The sequence below is a fragment of the Lissotriton vulgaris genome, chromosome 4_1 (genome assembly GCF_964263255.1).
Source record: "Lissotriton vulgaris chromosome 4_1, aLisVul1.2, whole genome shotgun sequence".
NCBI classification, from domain to species: domain Eukaryota; kingdom Metazoa; phylum Chordata; class Amphibia; order Caudata; family Salamandridae; genus Lissotriton; species Lissotriton vulgaris.
In genome coordinates, this window is record NC_141691.1 from 60,272,505 (window position 1) to 60,286,541 (window position 14,037).

Consider the following 14,037-nt stretch of genomic DNA (forward strand, 5'->3'; position numbering starts at 1 on the left):
TATCACTCAAATATCAGCTTTTGATACATTTTGGAAATTTGCTAGTTATTCTCCAAACATCACTTATGAGTTCTGAAAATACACTTTCTTTTTGACTACACAAAAATTAGGTGTACTTCTATTCATTCGACCATGCAAAAAATCTAATTTAGGACTGCACATAGGAGAGCTATTTACAGGTAGCTGGAGAGTGAATAGTAGCTCATGAGCTACTCGCCGGAGAAGCCGGTTGTAGAGGAACTAAATGAGGGCATAATCATAGGTGTGAGGAGTTACAGGATCTGAAAACAAACCAACAGGAGGATGATAAAGAGACTCTGAAGAGGAACCTAAGGGGGTTTTATTCCGAGAGATGCCAGACAAGATAATCTGAAAAGGACAGTAACAATAAACAAACTCAAAAGTATAAAGAGGATTTGAAGAGGAAGCAAAAGAGGACCTGATCCAAGATGTGAGGGTCATGATGATCTGAAAAGGAACGAGAGGCAATAACCAGAGAGAAGAGGGCCAAGAGAAATCAAAAGAGGCAAAATTCAGTAACTATAAGGGTCAAGAGGTTCTGGAGAGGAACCAATAGAAGGAGGTGATGAACGCGCACATGAGGATAACGGGGAGCTGACAAGGGACCAAATGAGGGGATCAAGGGATCTTGAGAGTAATCAAGAGAGTCAGACCGTAATCAGAGATGTGAAAATCAAGGGAATCTGCAGAGGAGTCAAATGGTTACAGTAATAGGCAGAGGTATGAGGATCAATAAGACTTCCAGAAGCCATCAAAAGCAATACTCCAGACCAATGGGTTCGATAGAGGAACAAATGTGACAATCAGAAATGACGACCAGGGTGGGCGTGGCGGGTGGGGGTATAAAGCAACCAAAAAAGGCAATAATAGGTGGAAGGAACAAGGTTTTCCATAGAGGAAGCAACAGAGGCAATTACGTGTGAATATCAAGAGGAACCACCAGAGACAATGAACCTATAGAGGCAATCAGATGCAAAGATTAAGTAGAGGTAATAATGAGACAGGAAGACCATGTGCAACCAAAACCAACAGAGGCACTAACCTAACACATGAGACCAATGGGATCCTAGAAAGACCAATAGAGGGAGGCAATAATCAAGAAAGTGCATATTAGTCGATCCTCCATGGAACCAACAGGGGGCATCAGTTAGACGCACAAGGGTCTAGATGATTTGCACCAACAGAGGGAGGCAATGAACCAAAACCTTGACCAAGCGGATCTACAGACAAACCCTCAGAGTGAACAACCAGACACAGGAGGAACAGAAGAAGAACAAAGATGATTAAGGTCTTGGCCTATCTCGCTGGCGCCCATTCTGGAGGCTATACAGATAAGGTAGCAGCTGCCAGAAGATTGAAGCCTCAGGGCTTTTCGGCTAGTATGGAGTTAGAGGCCTAATATCTACTGGGCGGCAGCACAAGCCTTGGATGTTAAAGTTGGCGTATGAGATAAAAGCCCATGGACGGTATCGTTTTGAGTTTCATTTTGCTATATGGATGGCTATGAGGCTAATGAGGATAAAAACATTTTTTTTTTAAAAAGAAGAAGAACAAAGAGGTATAATTATTGGAGATGAAAAGGTTGAGTGGCTCGGCAGCAAACCAAAAAGGCAATATGATAATAAGATGAAGGTTATTTACATAGAATTTACCAGAGACAATCAGAAACATGAAAATCAGTAGAATCTACAGAGCAGTAGAAAAGGGAAGGAAATATTCCAGTAGGACAGTGTTAGGAGGACCTCCAAGCAACCAAGAGAAGCAATAAATAGAAGTGCCAACAAAGAATATGCAGACGAACCAGCTGAGGGAAGCAATCGCACACAAGAGGATGTGCAGAGGAACCAAAGGAGGCAATATTTGGGTACAATCATAACAGGGATCTGCTGAACAACCAAGAAAAAATGCAATCAAGGTTATCTGAGAAGGAACAAACTAATGCAATTATTACATATGATGATCAAGAATGTCTTAGGAGGGGGGAGGAGCTACGCTACAATCCAAGATGGCCGCATAAGCTCCCGGCTCCGCCGACCTCCACCGGCAGCTCATATATCCTGCCTTTCATCCTTCACACACGCCGGACTCCCACACGTATGAAGTGCTCCTGACTCCTGCGGTGCAAACCCGGACCCTCCAACTTACCGGGTGACGAAGTTACGTCGAATTTACTTCTCTGCCTATTCCAGGGCTTCCGCCGGGACCTCGATTTCTGGCCCATTCGGGTTGTAAGTGATCAACATCGGCGGTGGGACCAGGGTTGCTTCCGGTCTTCCGACCTCGGTCCACTCCTAATTCCAGTTGGCAACTGAGTAACCGGCTTAATCCAAGGACACGGCACAGTGACGCATGTGATATCGGTGACCGTGGTCGGGGGTCCTACGCCCGGTGACCCCCTGGGGGGCCGGGGTTGACGGACTGGCCCCCGCAAGTGGCGAAATACCGAATCTGCCTGTTGTGTGAGCGCTCGCTGTTGTCATCAGCTCCATGTGTGCCTGGTTCCTGGACGGTGTTTCAGGGGCCTAAATCCTGCCTCGTCTCATGCCGGAGGAGATGTGGGGGACGGACGGCACACCATCGCTGAGGTCCTTAATGGCCGCCATTGGGGCGCTCCACTCTCACTTCGCCGTCCTGTGCCAACGGATGTCTGTAATGCTGGATAACGTACACTTGAAACCAGATGAGGATATTCCGACAAGTTGTCAGCACGCCTTGGACCCCGTGGATTATTCTCCGTACCATTTAGAGATCCCCGGGCGGAAGCCTGATTTAGCCTATTTTGATGACTCTGGCCTCATGGATGGTGCACCTGTGATCGTCGTTGGCTTTCCCTGCTCCATTCCTGTTCGACGGAACATTGTTACTAAAGGTTTTTACCGCCACAGACAGTTCTTCAGTGACTTTCCGAGAGGTTCGCCTTCCTTCTTCATCCTCTATTGTCGAATTTTCGGATGTCGCCATCTTGTCTCCTCTCTTCGATCCGTCACCATTGTTTTGAACTGTCTTAGACGCTTCGCTTTCTTTGTGATTGCTGTGGCTTGGGCAACATGGGCTTTCGTGAAGAACCGAACTGGTCAGGGTTGACTTTGACATTTGGGGTTAGCTCTTTCATGTGCTCTATGCCGGATATGTACCGTGTATATTACTGGGAGTCGGGTGGTTTTTGTTTGAGTTCTCCCCATGTATGTGTTCAGTACTCGCTTTAACAGTCGACATTGAATTTTGGGGAGGTTGCTGCTGGCGGGGGGTAAAGGGGACCGGGAGTGTGTCTATTGCTCTCCTCCTCCGCTTTCTTTCCTTTCTTTAGGGCAGTTCCGGGGCGACAGGGGTGCAGGGTTGGGGGTGTTGGGGGGGGGGGGGGGTTATTATTTTAGTTTGTTTTGTTCTATGGTCCCTTTCTTTTCCTTCTTTTCTCTTTCGGTGGGGGTTTCCTTCCTCTTCAGTAGGGTTGGCTGTCTCTCTTTATCTCACTTCTTTCTCTATCTGGCGTCTATACTTGCCTATACCTCACTGTCTCCGGAGGGTGGGTTTTCGGGATGATGCTCTAGCTGAATCGCTCTCTATTATACCGACTTTTACTCCTTGTCTGCCTCGGCGGGCGTAGTGTGTCTAAGGCTGTATTGTTCATCACCTGGTCCTGATTGCAATGCAGGGTACGTCCCCCCCCATCTCTTCTTAATTTTATTGTATGGTGTGATGCCATCGATAGTGCAGCCACTACTGCTTCTTCATAACCCAAAAAATGAAACCTTTGATATCCTTCGCTTAGTGGCACATACAATCACATGCTATGCTTGTCTCGTTGATATTACTTGGTTGGCCGTATATATGTGCATGCCACTTGAATCTACTCCCTGAGTTTGCGGCCGGCCCCTGTGGTTGTAGGCCTGTGCTTGTAATTCTTTGAATAATTCAATAAAGGTTTAAAAAAAAAAAAAGAATGTCTTAGGAGGGTCAAAGAGAGGCAATAATCGCATATGATCAAAACTATCGGAAGAGGAACCAAGAAAGAGAATATTCACATGTGATGATCAAAGGTGTTTGAGGAGGATCGAAAAGAGGCAATCACCATATATGGTGATCAAAGGTACGAAGAACTAAGAGACAATAATTGAATACAGTGACCAAGAGTGTCTGTAAGAACCCAACAGATGCAATAATTACACAGGACATTAAGGGTCTGATGAGGAACCATGCGAGGCAATAATCGGACATGACCGAGATGTTTGATGAGGATCTGCAGATGAACCTGGAGACTCAACAACCAAACACAAAGATAAAAGGATACTAAGACAAGACCAGCAAAGGGTACACATCATCTGTGAAAATGAAGGGTACTGTAGAAGAGCAAAGAAAGCAGACAATATTCAAGACTCAAGTAGAATGAGAGGATCCGTACAGAAACTAACAGACATGTTGCGATCCTATGATCAGAGGATTCTGCGGGGGAAGCAACAGAGGGAATAACCAGACCAGAGGATCAAGCGGGTCTGCAGAAACAGGCTGGGAGTAGGAGAAGGGCACATGGGAAGAAGCACGTGGGAGAATAGAACGGAGGTAGAAAAACAAAAAAATTACAATAATTCCACATTGAAAACTTCCACAGTGCAGATCTGTCAAAGACTCTCCAGACGAGACACGGATTTTTAGGCGTGCATGGAGATGGATTTTGGGTAGGTTGTTGCAAGTGAGTGGATCCTGGATCGGTTGCGGGGTGTCTGTAGAGATACGGTAGGTGTGTGTGGACGTGTATGTAGGTTTTTCTTTGAGACGCAATACAGGCTCTGTTTTTGCTTGTCTATCATTCATTTCCAGACCTACCCACATGCTCTGGGGTAGATGGTTACAGATCTCCTTACCTTGTGAAACCAGTGCAGCTTCAGCGGTTGCCCACAGAACATCACCCCCGCAGAGAGGACCTAGAAGAAGAAACGTAGGGCATGAAGGTGAGAACACAAGAAACAATATACGCACAACGTTGGATGGAACGTCCCTTTCATAAGGTTCCCAGGTGCCTCTCCGTTTGGTGATTTCTGACTTTTTGGAGTTTTCCTCCTCAGGTATGTTTCATCACAATCTCACATAAAAGTGTTCCATGTTTTTGCTAAATCGACTCTGCTATAGGAGGGGTCGCGTCACCCCACAAAAGAGACTAGTGACCCCTTCAGAAGCGGCCAGGGGCCGTGGTGGAGTAGTGTATGTGAGAAGTTGGCCTGATATATAGTGCTCACTATTCTAGTGATCACTGTGTATCATACCAAACGACCCTTATTGATGATTGGTTGTAAATCAACCTTATAGACCAGCTATCCTAGTAGCGTGGACAAAAGCAGTCTTTAGGCTAAACTCTAGAGGGCGTGTTAAGCCAACTGTTTTACCGTCACATATACCCCTTGAACACCAAGTGAAAGGACACCACACAAGTTGTTATGAAAAATAAAGGATATTTATTTATAACAAGTCTACCCTGAACTCTTTATGAGTCAGGGAGCTAAGCACAATACAAAACTCTTAAGAAAATACTTCAAGTTGCACAATTTACACAAATGCCCGAGGGGCACGACAAACCATATACACTAAAAGTGGAATGAGAAATACTAGCAGGTAAGTAACACGATCCAGGGGCTTCAGAATCGCTAGGACTACACTACTGGACCCTAAGGTTAGGAGCAGGAGGCCTAGGGAGATCGGGTGCAGAGTGTGCACTCTCACGCGGGAATACGGGACAAAGTCTATGGAGGCTAGTATTTCTAAAGTTACTGTTATCGGACGAATCCGACTACGTAGACTTAAAACGACAAAGGATCTGGACACTCAGATAGTGAACCTGCGTTGGAGCACCGAAATGCTCGGGTTACCTAGCCCAGGGGCTGCGGCTGCATAGGGTTCAAAAGACGTCGGGAATCCTCGTTGTAGTCTATGGAGCCTGAAAGAAGAAGTTGCTGGCAGGCGACCAGTGAAGATGTTCGATGTGATCCAAGCCTGGATCGGTGATGTAGACGACCTGAAAGCAGAGGGGACTCAGTTCTTAATCACTAGCCAGTGATTGTGTGGGCACCAGGATGGCACCGGAGGAAGTCACCTAGACCAGGTGAGTGGGCGACGCTGGACTCTGCAGTCACACGGGCTAGGAGGCGTTGTCGGCGACCAGGCTGGAGGTGCGAGCTGTCCCACGAAGGTGTCTACTGTCGGCGATGCTGGACCCAGGATTGGGGCAACAAACCTTGGCAAAGTCAAGCCCACGTGGTGGAGTCAAGATGGCGTCTGGAGTGGACCAGGAGGGTCCGGGGTGCTCCTCTTTTGGAAGGGAGCAAGGGCCAGTCTGGAGCAACCAGACCAGCGGTGTAATCGTCGTGGTACGTCGTCAGGAGGGCCACTAGCCAATGGGCAAGTGACCGGACAACGCGATGAGCAGCAAAGAGCAGAAGGGCCCCACGCAGATCTCGTGGATGCTGGGGGGCTGGACTTCGGTGCTGGAGCTGCTCAGGGTAAGGGCTTCTCAAACCCCAAAGCACTCACTCGAGGATCCGTCGGCGGTCGTGCTGGTTAAGCGTTGTGCAGTTTCAGAAGATGGCCGGTCCCTCAAGTCTTGTCACACCCACGAATCTCAGCTGGGCTGATGATGCAGGTAGAGGTCAGAGATGCCAGGGAATCTGGGTCTCGCCGAGCTAGGCAGTCTTGATCCGGAGGATGGACGTGCAGCAAACCGCGATGCTTAGGTGGTGCCTGCGGGTGCAGGGTGGCTACTCCTTAGCCACAAGGGAGAGTCCTCAAAGAAAGTCAAGAGTTCCTTTCGTAGAAAGTCGTTCAAGATTCAGGATGACCTAATTTGGGAAGGGGGCCCGCTCCTACCTTTATTCTAAGAAAAGGGGCTGGCACGCGAATAGGTCCTGCCCATGGGTGGGACCAGGAGGGGGGTGGTTACACCCCTCTCCCTTGTCCGGACTTTCCCCAGCTCAGGGGCTGGTGTGCCCCTGGAACTGGTTTGAGCCGGCATATACACAGTGAGCACCGGGGTGCCACTTGCAGTCACCTTCCTCTCAGCCCTGCCTACCTGGGATACACAAAACCCTGTCTGGGATGGTGCTAGCACCGCCCCTGACAGAAAACCCTTCGTCCAAGCTCTCCTCGCTGGAAGGACTCCCAGCAGCAGGAGGTCAGACTTGTGTCTGTGGTGGCAGCATCCATTTTGTGATGCTGAGGCTCGAGTTAACTTTAACCGGGGTTCACAGTTACATACATGTCGTGTCCCTCTAGAAGGGTGGAATGCTAACCCCGTCGCCAGAATTGACGAGGGGTTAGTATTCCAATTCGTATGACACCTTACTCGACATGTTTTGATAAAGCGATACCAAAGTTGGCAAATAACCGCGAGGATTATAATGCACTTAAGAGTATATGGTACGTGTTATCATGGAACAGCTATTAGGACTTGGTTCCGCAAGCTGCAAACGGGCTCAGCTCATGCCAGAGCACCATCTCACATAATTCCAAGCACTCTGCCTTCAGGATTGATAAGGCCTGCCATAGGAGTGACTAATAGGAATCTATGTGTCCATTTTAGGGTTAGATATAGGGATACTATATCTAAAGCAAAGGGTGTTTACACCACCTTGCCCCAGCTGTCGTGCAGCCAGTTGTGTCAGATTTGGATGGCCAGCCAGGGGTGGCATAATACATGCTGCAGCCCCTGGTAGGCCCTGGGTACACCTATGCCCTGGATACCTAAGGTATGCTATACAGGGACTGATAAGGTGGCCCAGTACCAATTGGTAAATGCACCTAAGGTACATATGAGTCAATTTAGAGAGAGTGAAAGTATTGAGGGTAGAAGCAACAATCCTCCAGGCTGAGCGCCAAGTTAACAATGAAACCAAGTTTCTTATCACAGTTCATGTGTTTTGTTCACTTCATGAAGGTATTCCAGTTATTCAATTCAGTATGACTGTATGAATGTCCTTGCTAACATAATTCAATGTAGCCAAATCATTAAACATTTTCTCAAGATTTCATTACACCCAATGCATTTCGGGTCCTAAGGAACATGACCCTTCGTCAGGGGTCTGCAAATGAGGAACAAACAGGACCAAATTAATCACTCCAAAGTATCGTAAAACGTAAATAAAAACATTGCAGCAATAGATTCCAAAACGGTTACCCAACTACAGAAACGGAAAATAGGGAAAGTAAATGTGCCGCATGAGCGAGAAATATAAACGCCACCAAATGAAAGACACTGCCTTTAGCATAGTGATGCCACGCAAACGCTGTAAGTAAAAGGGTTCACCTTACCGATGTGAGTGTCAAGAGCACACAATAAAACCAAAAATAAGCACGGAATCACAACTTACAGGTAACAGGACGCGTTCGCGTCTCAGCGTGTTCTGTCCGATTACCACAATGTTACATCGATTGCTATCATAGGCGGAATATGCATCATGTGATCGCGTCCGTGACCAATCACGGCGCGAGCACCGGATCACGTGATCAGAGTACAATGGCTTCCAAACAAAGCGACGCGTAGCGCTATGGAAAATAAACACTGTCAATGATGTTCGTAAAGCGCGGGGCACTAAGAATGGACAAAAATAACATCGAAAGATCTTTACATGCTGCAATATAATGTGAATACGCTACATATGATTTGGCTACATTGAATTATGTTAGCAAGGACATTCATACAGTCATACTGAATTGAATAACTGGAATACCTTCATGAAGTGGATAAAGCACATGAACTGTGATAAGAAACTTGGTTTCATTGTTAACTTGGCGCTCAGCCTGGAGGATAGTTGCTTCTACCCTCAATACTTTCATTCAGTTTAAAAGGCACGCCTTGACTACGTGCGACGACTAGAGCGCCACTCCACAAACTTGATTAGTCTAGTGGAAAAACGTTTAATTTTGAGTGCACCGGGATAACACTTTGTTCAATTTAGAGAGAGAACAGCTAGGCTGTGGGGCTGATTAGCAGGCCCACAGCCAGGGAAAGTCGTAAACCAGTGAAGCAAAAAGCAAAAATCGGGGGTGACCATAGGATTGCAGACCCCACTCTCCTACATAACCCCCCCCAAACTTAGGGACATTAAACTAACCTTGACCAGGTGAGTCTTCTTGTTCTAAGTGGAAGTACCGGGAGAGACCATCTGCATTACCATGGTCAGTCCCTGGGCGGTGCTCCACTGTAAAGTCCATCCCCTGTAGGGAAATGGACCACCTAAGAAGTTTGGGATTTTCATCCTTCATTTGATTTAGCCACAAGAGGTGCTTATGGTCGGTCTGAATCTTGAAGTGAGTGCCAAACAAGTATAGCCTCAAATTCTTCAGGGCCCAAACCACTGCAAAGGCCTCCCTCTCTATAGCTGACCAACGTTTCTCTCTAGGGGTCAGCCTTCTACTTATAAAAGCAATGGGCTGGTCATGACCATCAATTTTTAGTTGAGAAAGAACAGCTCCCACACCCAACTCAGAAGCATCTGTTTGGACAATGAATGGCTTGTAGTAGTCTGGACTCTTGAGAATAGGTGCAGAGCACATGGCCTGCTTTAGGTCATCGAATGCCTTCTGACAGCTAACTGTCCACTGAACTTTCTTTGGCATTTTCTTACATGTCAGGTCATTAAGTGGAGTCACAATGGTTCCATAATTTCTGACAAATTTCCTATAGTAACCAGACAGGCCCAAGAAAGCTCTGACCTGTGTCTGGGTGGTTGGAGGAGCCCAGTCCTTTATGGCCTGTATCTTGCTCTCCAAAGGTTGGACTTGGCCTCCACCTACAAGGTGGCCCAAGTATACAACTTGACTCTGCCCTATCTGGCACTTGGCAGCCTTGATAGTGAGGCCTGCCTTTTGCAGGGCCTCCAAAACTTTCCTCAGGTGGATCAGGTGATCCTCCCAGGTGGAGCTTAAGACAGCAATATCATCTAGATATGCTGCACAGAAGTCATCCAGCCCAGAGAGAACTTGGTTCACCAACCTTTGAAAAGTGGCAGGTGCATTCTTCAAACCAAAGGGCATCACCACAAACTGGTAATGACCTCCTGGGGTAGAAAATGCTGTCTTGGCCTTGGCATCCTCAGCTAACCTGATTTGCCAATAACCAGCTGTCAGGTTTAATGTACTCAAGAACTTGGCAGAAGCCAATTTGTCAATGAGTTCATCTGCTCTTGGTATTGGATGGGCATCTGTCTTAGTGACAGCATTCAAACCCCTGTAGTCTACGCAAAACCTCATCTCTCTCTTACCATCTTGGGTGTGAGGTTTAGGCACTAGGACTAGCCCAAGGGCTCTCTGAGGGTTCAATGACTCCCAATTCCAACATTTTCTGTACTTCTTGTTTGATACAGTCCCTGACGTGGTCAGGTTGCCTGTAGATTTTACTCTTTATAGGCAGACTGTCACCAGTGTCCACCTCATGGGTGCACCAGTTTGTCTGACTGGGTGTCAGAGAGAATATTTGTCTAAAGGATTGAAGAACCTGTTTACAATCCTCTTGCTGATGCTCAGAGAGGCTGTCAGAAAACACACCACCATCTACTGACCCATCATCAGGGTTCTGAGTCAGCAGGTCTGGGAGAGGGTCACTCTCTTCCTCCTGTCCCTCATCTGTGGCCATGAGCAAGCTCATTGCCTCCCTGTCGACAAATGCCTTGAGCCTGTTCACATGAAGTACTCTGTGAGGGCTCCTGGGAGTTTCAAGGTCAACCAGGTAGGTGACCTCTCCCTTTTGTTCAATAATGGTGTAGGGTCCAGACCATCTGTCTTGGAGATCTGCTGGGGCCACTGGCTCCAACACCCACACCTTCTGTCCTGGGTGATACACAGTCAGGACAGCCTTTTGGTCATGCCAAGCTTTTTGGAGTTCTTGGCTGGCCTCCAGGTTTTTAGATGCCTTTTCCATGTACTCTGCCATCCTGGAGCGGAGACCAAGTACTTAGTCCACTATGTCTTGCTTAGGCTTTTTGAGAGGTCTCTCCCATCCTTCCTTCACAAGACACAGGGGTCCCCTTACAGGATGCCCAAACAGAAGCTCAAAAGGGCTGTAGCCAACCCCCTTCTGTGGGACCTCTCTGTAGGCAAAAAAGGCAGGGTAAAAGGATGTCCCATCTTCGCCTAAGCTTTTCAGGTAACCCTTTTATCAACCCTTTGAGGGTCTTGTTGAACCTTTCAACAAGCCCATTGTATTGTGGATGATAAAGCGTGGTGAACTTGTAGTTGACACCACACTCTTTCCACATAGCAGTCAAGTATCCTGACATGAAGTTTGCACCTCTGTCAGAGACAACCTCCTTAGGAAACCCCACTCTAGTGAAAACTGAGAGTAGGGCCTTGGCCACAACAGGAGCTGTAGTGGTCCTAAGGGGAATAGCTTCTGGATACCTGGTGGCATGATCCACTACCACCAGTATAAACCTGTGCCCAGATGCTGTTGGGGGGTCCATTGGTCCAACAATGTCAATCCCCACTCTTTCAAAGGGTACCCCCACCACAGGTAGTGGTATAAGGGGGGCCTTTGTTGTGCCACCTGATTTGCCACTGGCTTGACAGGTAACACATGAGCGACAAAACTCTTTGGTGTCTTCAGACATATGGGGCCAGTGAAAGTGTGGGACAAGCCTGTCCCAAGTCTTGTTCTGGCCTAAGTGACCTACAAGGGGAATTGCATGGACCAAGGTGAGAAGGAAACCTCTCAGAGACAAGGGGATGACCAGCCTCCTGGTAGCACCAGGCTTGGGGTCTCTTGCCTCAGAGTAAAGGAGTCCATCATCCCAGTACACTTTATGGGCACCTGTGGCATTCCCTGCAGCCTCAGCAGCAGCTTGCTGTCTGAGGGGTTCAAGAGATGGGCAGTCTAATTGTGCTTGGCTCAAGTCTGCCCTGGAAGGTCCCCCTGTCCCAAGAAACTCAACCTGGTCAGGTTCAAGTTCTTCTAGGACAGTTCCTTCTGGGGTCTTTGGGTCAGTCTCCTGTGAGAGCTGATCCTCACCTTGAGTCAAGGGGGAAGGCACTGCGTTAACCCTACTGCTCTTTCTCTTGGGTCGTGTCTGGCCCATTGTTCCAGGATCCAGCACTTGTTCAGCTGGGCATTTCTTGGCCTGTGACCTGGTTACAGCAAGGACATGTGCTGACAAACCTAACATCTCCACATGAGTCCTATACTCCACATCTGACCATAGAGAGGATTCCAAATCATTGCCCAAAAGACAGTCCACTGGGAGGTCTGAACTTACAACAACCCTTTTGAGGCCATTTACCCCTCCCCAGGAGAAATTAACAAGTGCCATACTATGGTTGGTAGTGACATTGCTAGCATTGGTCACTAGGTAGTCTGAACCTAGTATTACCTGATCAGAGTCCACAAAGTTTGGTGTCACCATAGTGACACTGGCACAAGTGTCCCTGTAGGCCTGAGCCAATTTTCCATTGATCAAAGGTGTCTGTCTATACTTGCCCAGAGTACTGGGACTTATTGTAGGGGTCAAATCCATGTCCCCAGTACAAACAAGAACAGCCTGGGTAGGTACTCTGACTAGGTCAGAGCCTGCCTCGGATACCAGTGTCAAACCCACTAAAGTCTTAGGGGGAACACTACCACTACTAACCGAACTAGGGGTTGCAGGTGCCTTAGGGGCAGTAGTGGTAGGAGCTGGGCCTTTCATGGTGCAATCACTAAACCAGTGAGTATTACTTTTACAGTATTGGCACCATGGTTTCTTCTGACCATTGTTCTTCTTTTTCTGGGAGTTCTGGGACCCACCCTCCTTAGTTTGTTGGGGGCCTGTTGAAGACTTCTGGTCATTTTGTTTACTCTCATTCTCTTCTGGTCTGCTTTCTTCTGGCCACCACCCTGGTTCTGGTTCTGCTGCTTGACCCTTGTCCTGACCCATCTGTCTGCCTTCTTTCCCAATTCTTGGGGAGAGGTCAGATCTGAGTCAATAAGGTGCTGATGCAACAACTGATTTTGACAATTACTTAAAATTTGTTCTCTCTTAATTAGATTATACAATCCTGTGTAATCAGTAACTTTACTTCCCAGTAACCAGCCTTCAAAAGCCTTAGTGACACAATCTACAAAGTCAGCACAATCCTGAGACTGAATTTTCTGGGTGTCTCTGAACAGCAACCTGTACTGCTCAGTTGTTAGGCCAAACCCATCAATCAGTGTATTCTTCAGGACTTGGTAATTGTTAGCATCCTCAGCTCTAGTAGTGAGGAGCTTAGCTCTACCTTTGCCTTCAAAGGAGAGCCACACAATAGCTGCCCACTGACTCTGGGGGATGCACTGGACAGTGCAGGCCCTCTCCAAAGCAGTCATCCATTTGTGGATGTCATCCCCTTGTTTAAAGGGGGGCACTATTTTACTCAGGTGTCTAGTATCAAAACTCCTGTCTTTATCTCTAGGGATAATGCTGCCACCAGTGGGGTGTGCCCCACTCAATTTCTGCTCTCTGGCAAAGGCAAGTCTTTCCTTGGCAAGGGCAAGTTCTTCCCTCTCAATCCTCAGATTGACTTCCCTCATCTTAGCTTCATGCTCTCTTCTCTGAGGGGATGTCATCCCTCTGTGAGAAGATGCCTGAGAGCTATTGGTATGAATGGATCTGTTAGAGCCTCTGGAGAGAGACCTAACTCGTCCATTCCCAATGTTAAGCCTACCTGAAAGTGGGCCTGGGGGTCCCCCAAGTCCATTTTCATGCCTGCTTAAGTTGGTCCTGGTGAGCCTACTGACTACTACCTGACCTTTGTCTGCCTCATCCCCTGACAACTCCTGGTCCTCTTTCTCCACTTCACTTCCTGTTCCATTGAGGTTGAGGTCAGGGTCCCCAAGGGGTCCCTCTAAGGGGGGCATACTCCCATCTGGATTAGGGGGGCCTGTGTTAGAAGCCCTCCTGGCATCATAAGTCTCTAAGAGACCTATCAGAAAAGGAGTGGTAGGGTTAGAACCCTGTTTTAGCTTCCTGAAGGCACACAGTTGTCTCATCTCCTGGAAGCTAAGAGCTGCATATCTTGACATGACCT

The 14,037-nt window shown here is 47.8% G+C and overlaps 1 protein-coding gene across 3 annotated transcripts in view; it reads right to left on the reverse strand.

The window, feature by feature from the left end:
- Nucleotides 1-14,037, reverse strand: part of GDPD2 (glycerophosphodiester phosphodiesterase domain containing 2) — a 389,876-nt gene that overhangs the window by 44,097 nt on the left and 331,742 nt on the right. For all 3 annotated transcript variants that reach the window (XM_086918307.1, XM_086918305.1, XM_086918304.1), the window contains exon 5: nt 4,881-4,940. In XM_086918307.1, the coding sequence (XP_086774433.1) occupies nt 4,881-4,940 (60 nt within the window). The remainder of the gene's footprint in view (nt 1-4,880; nt 4,941-14,037) is intronic.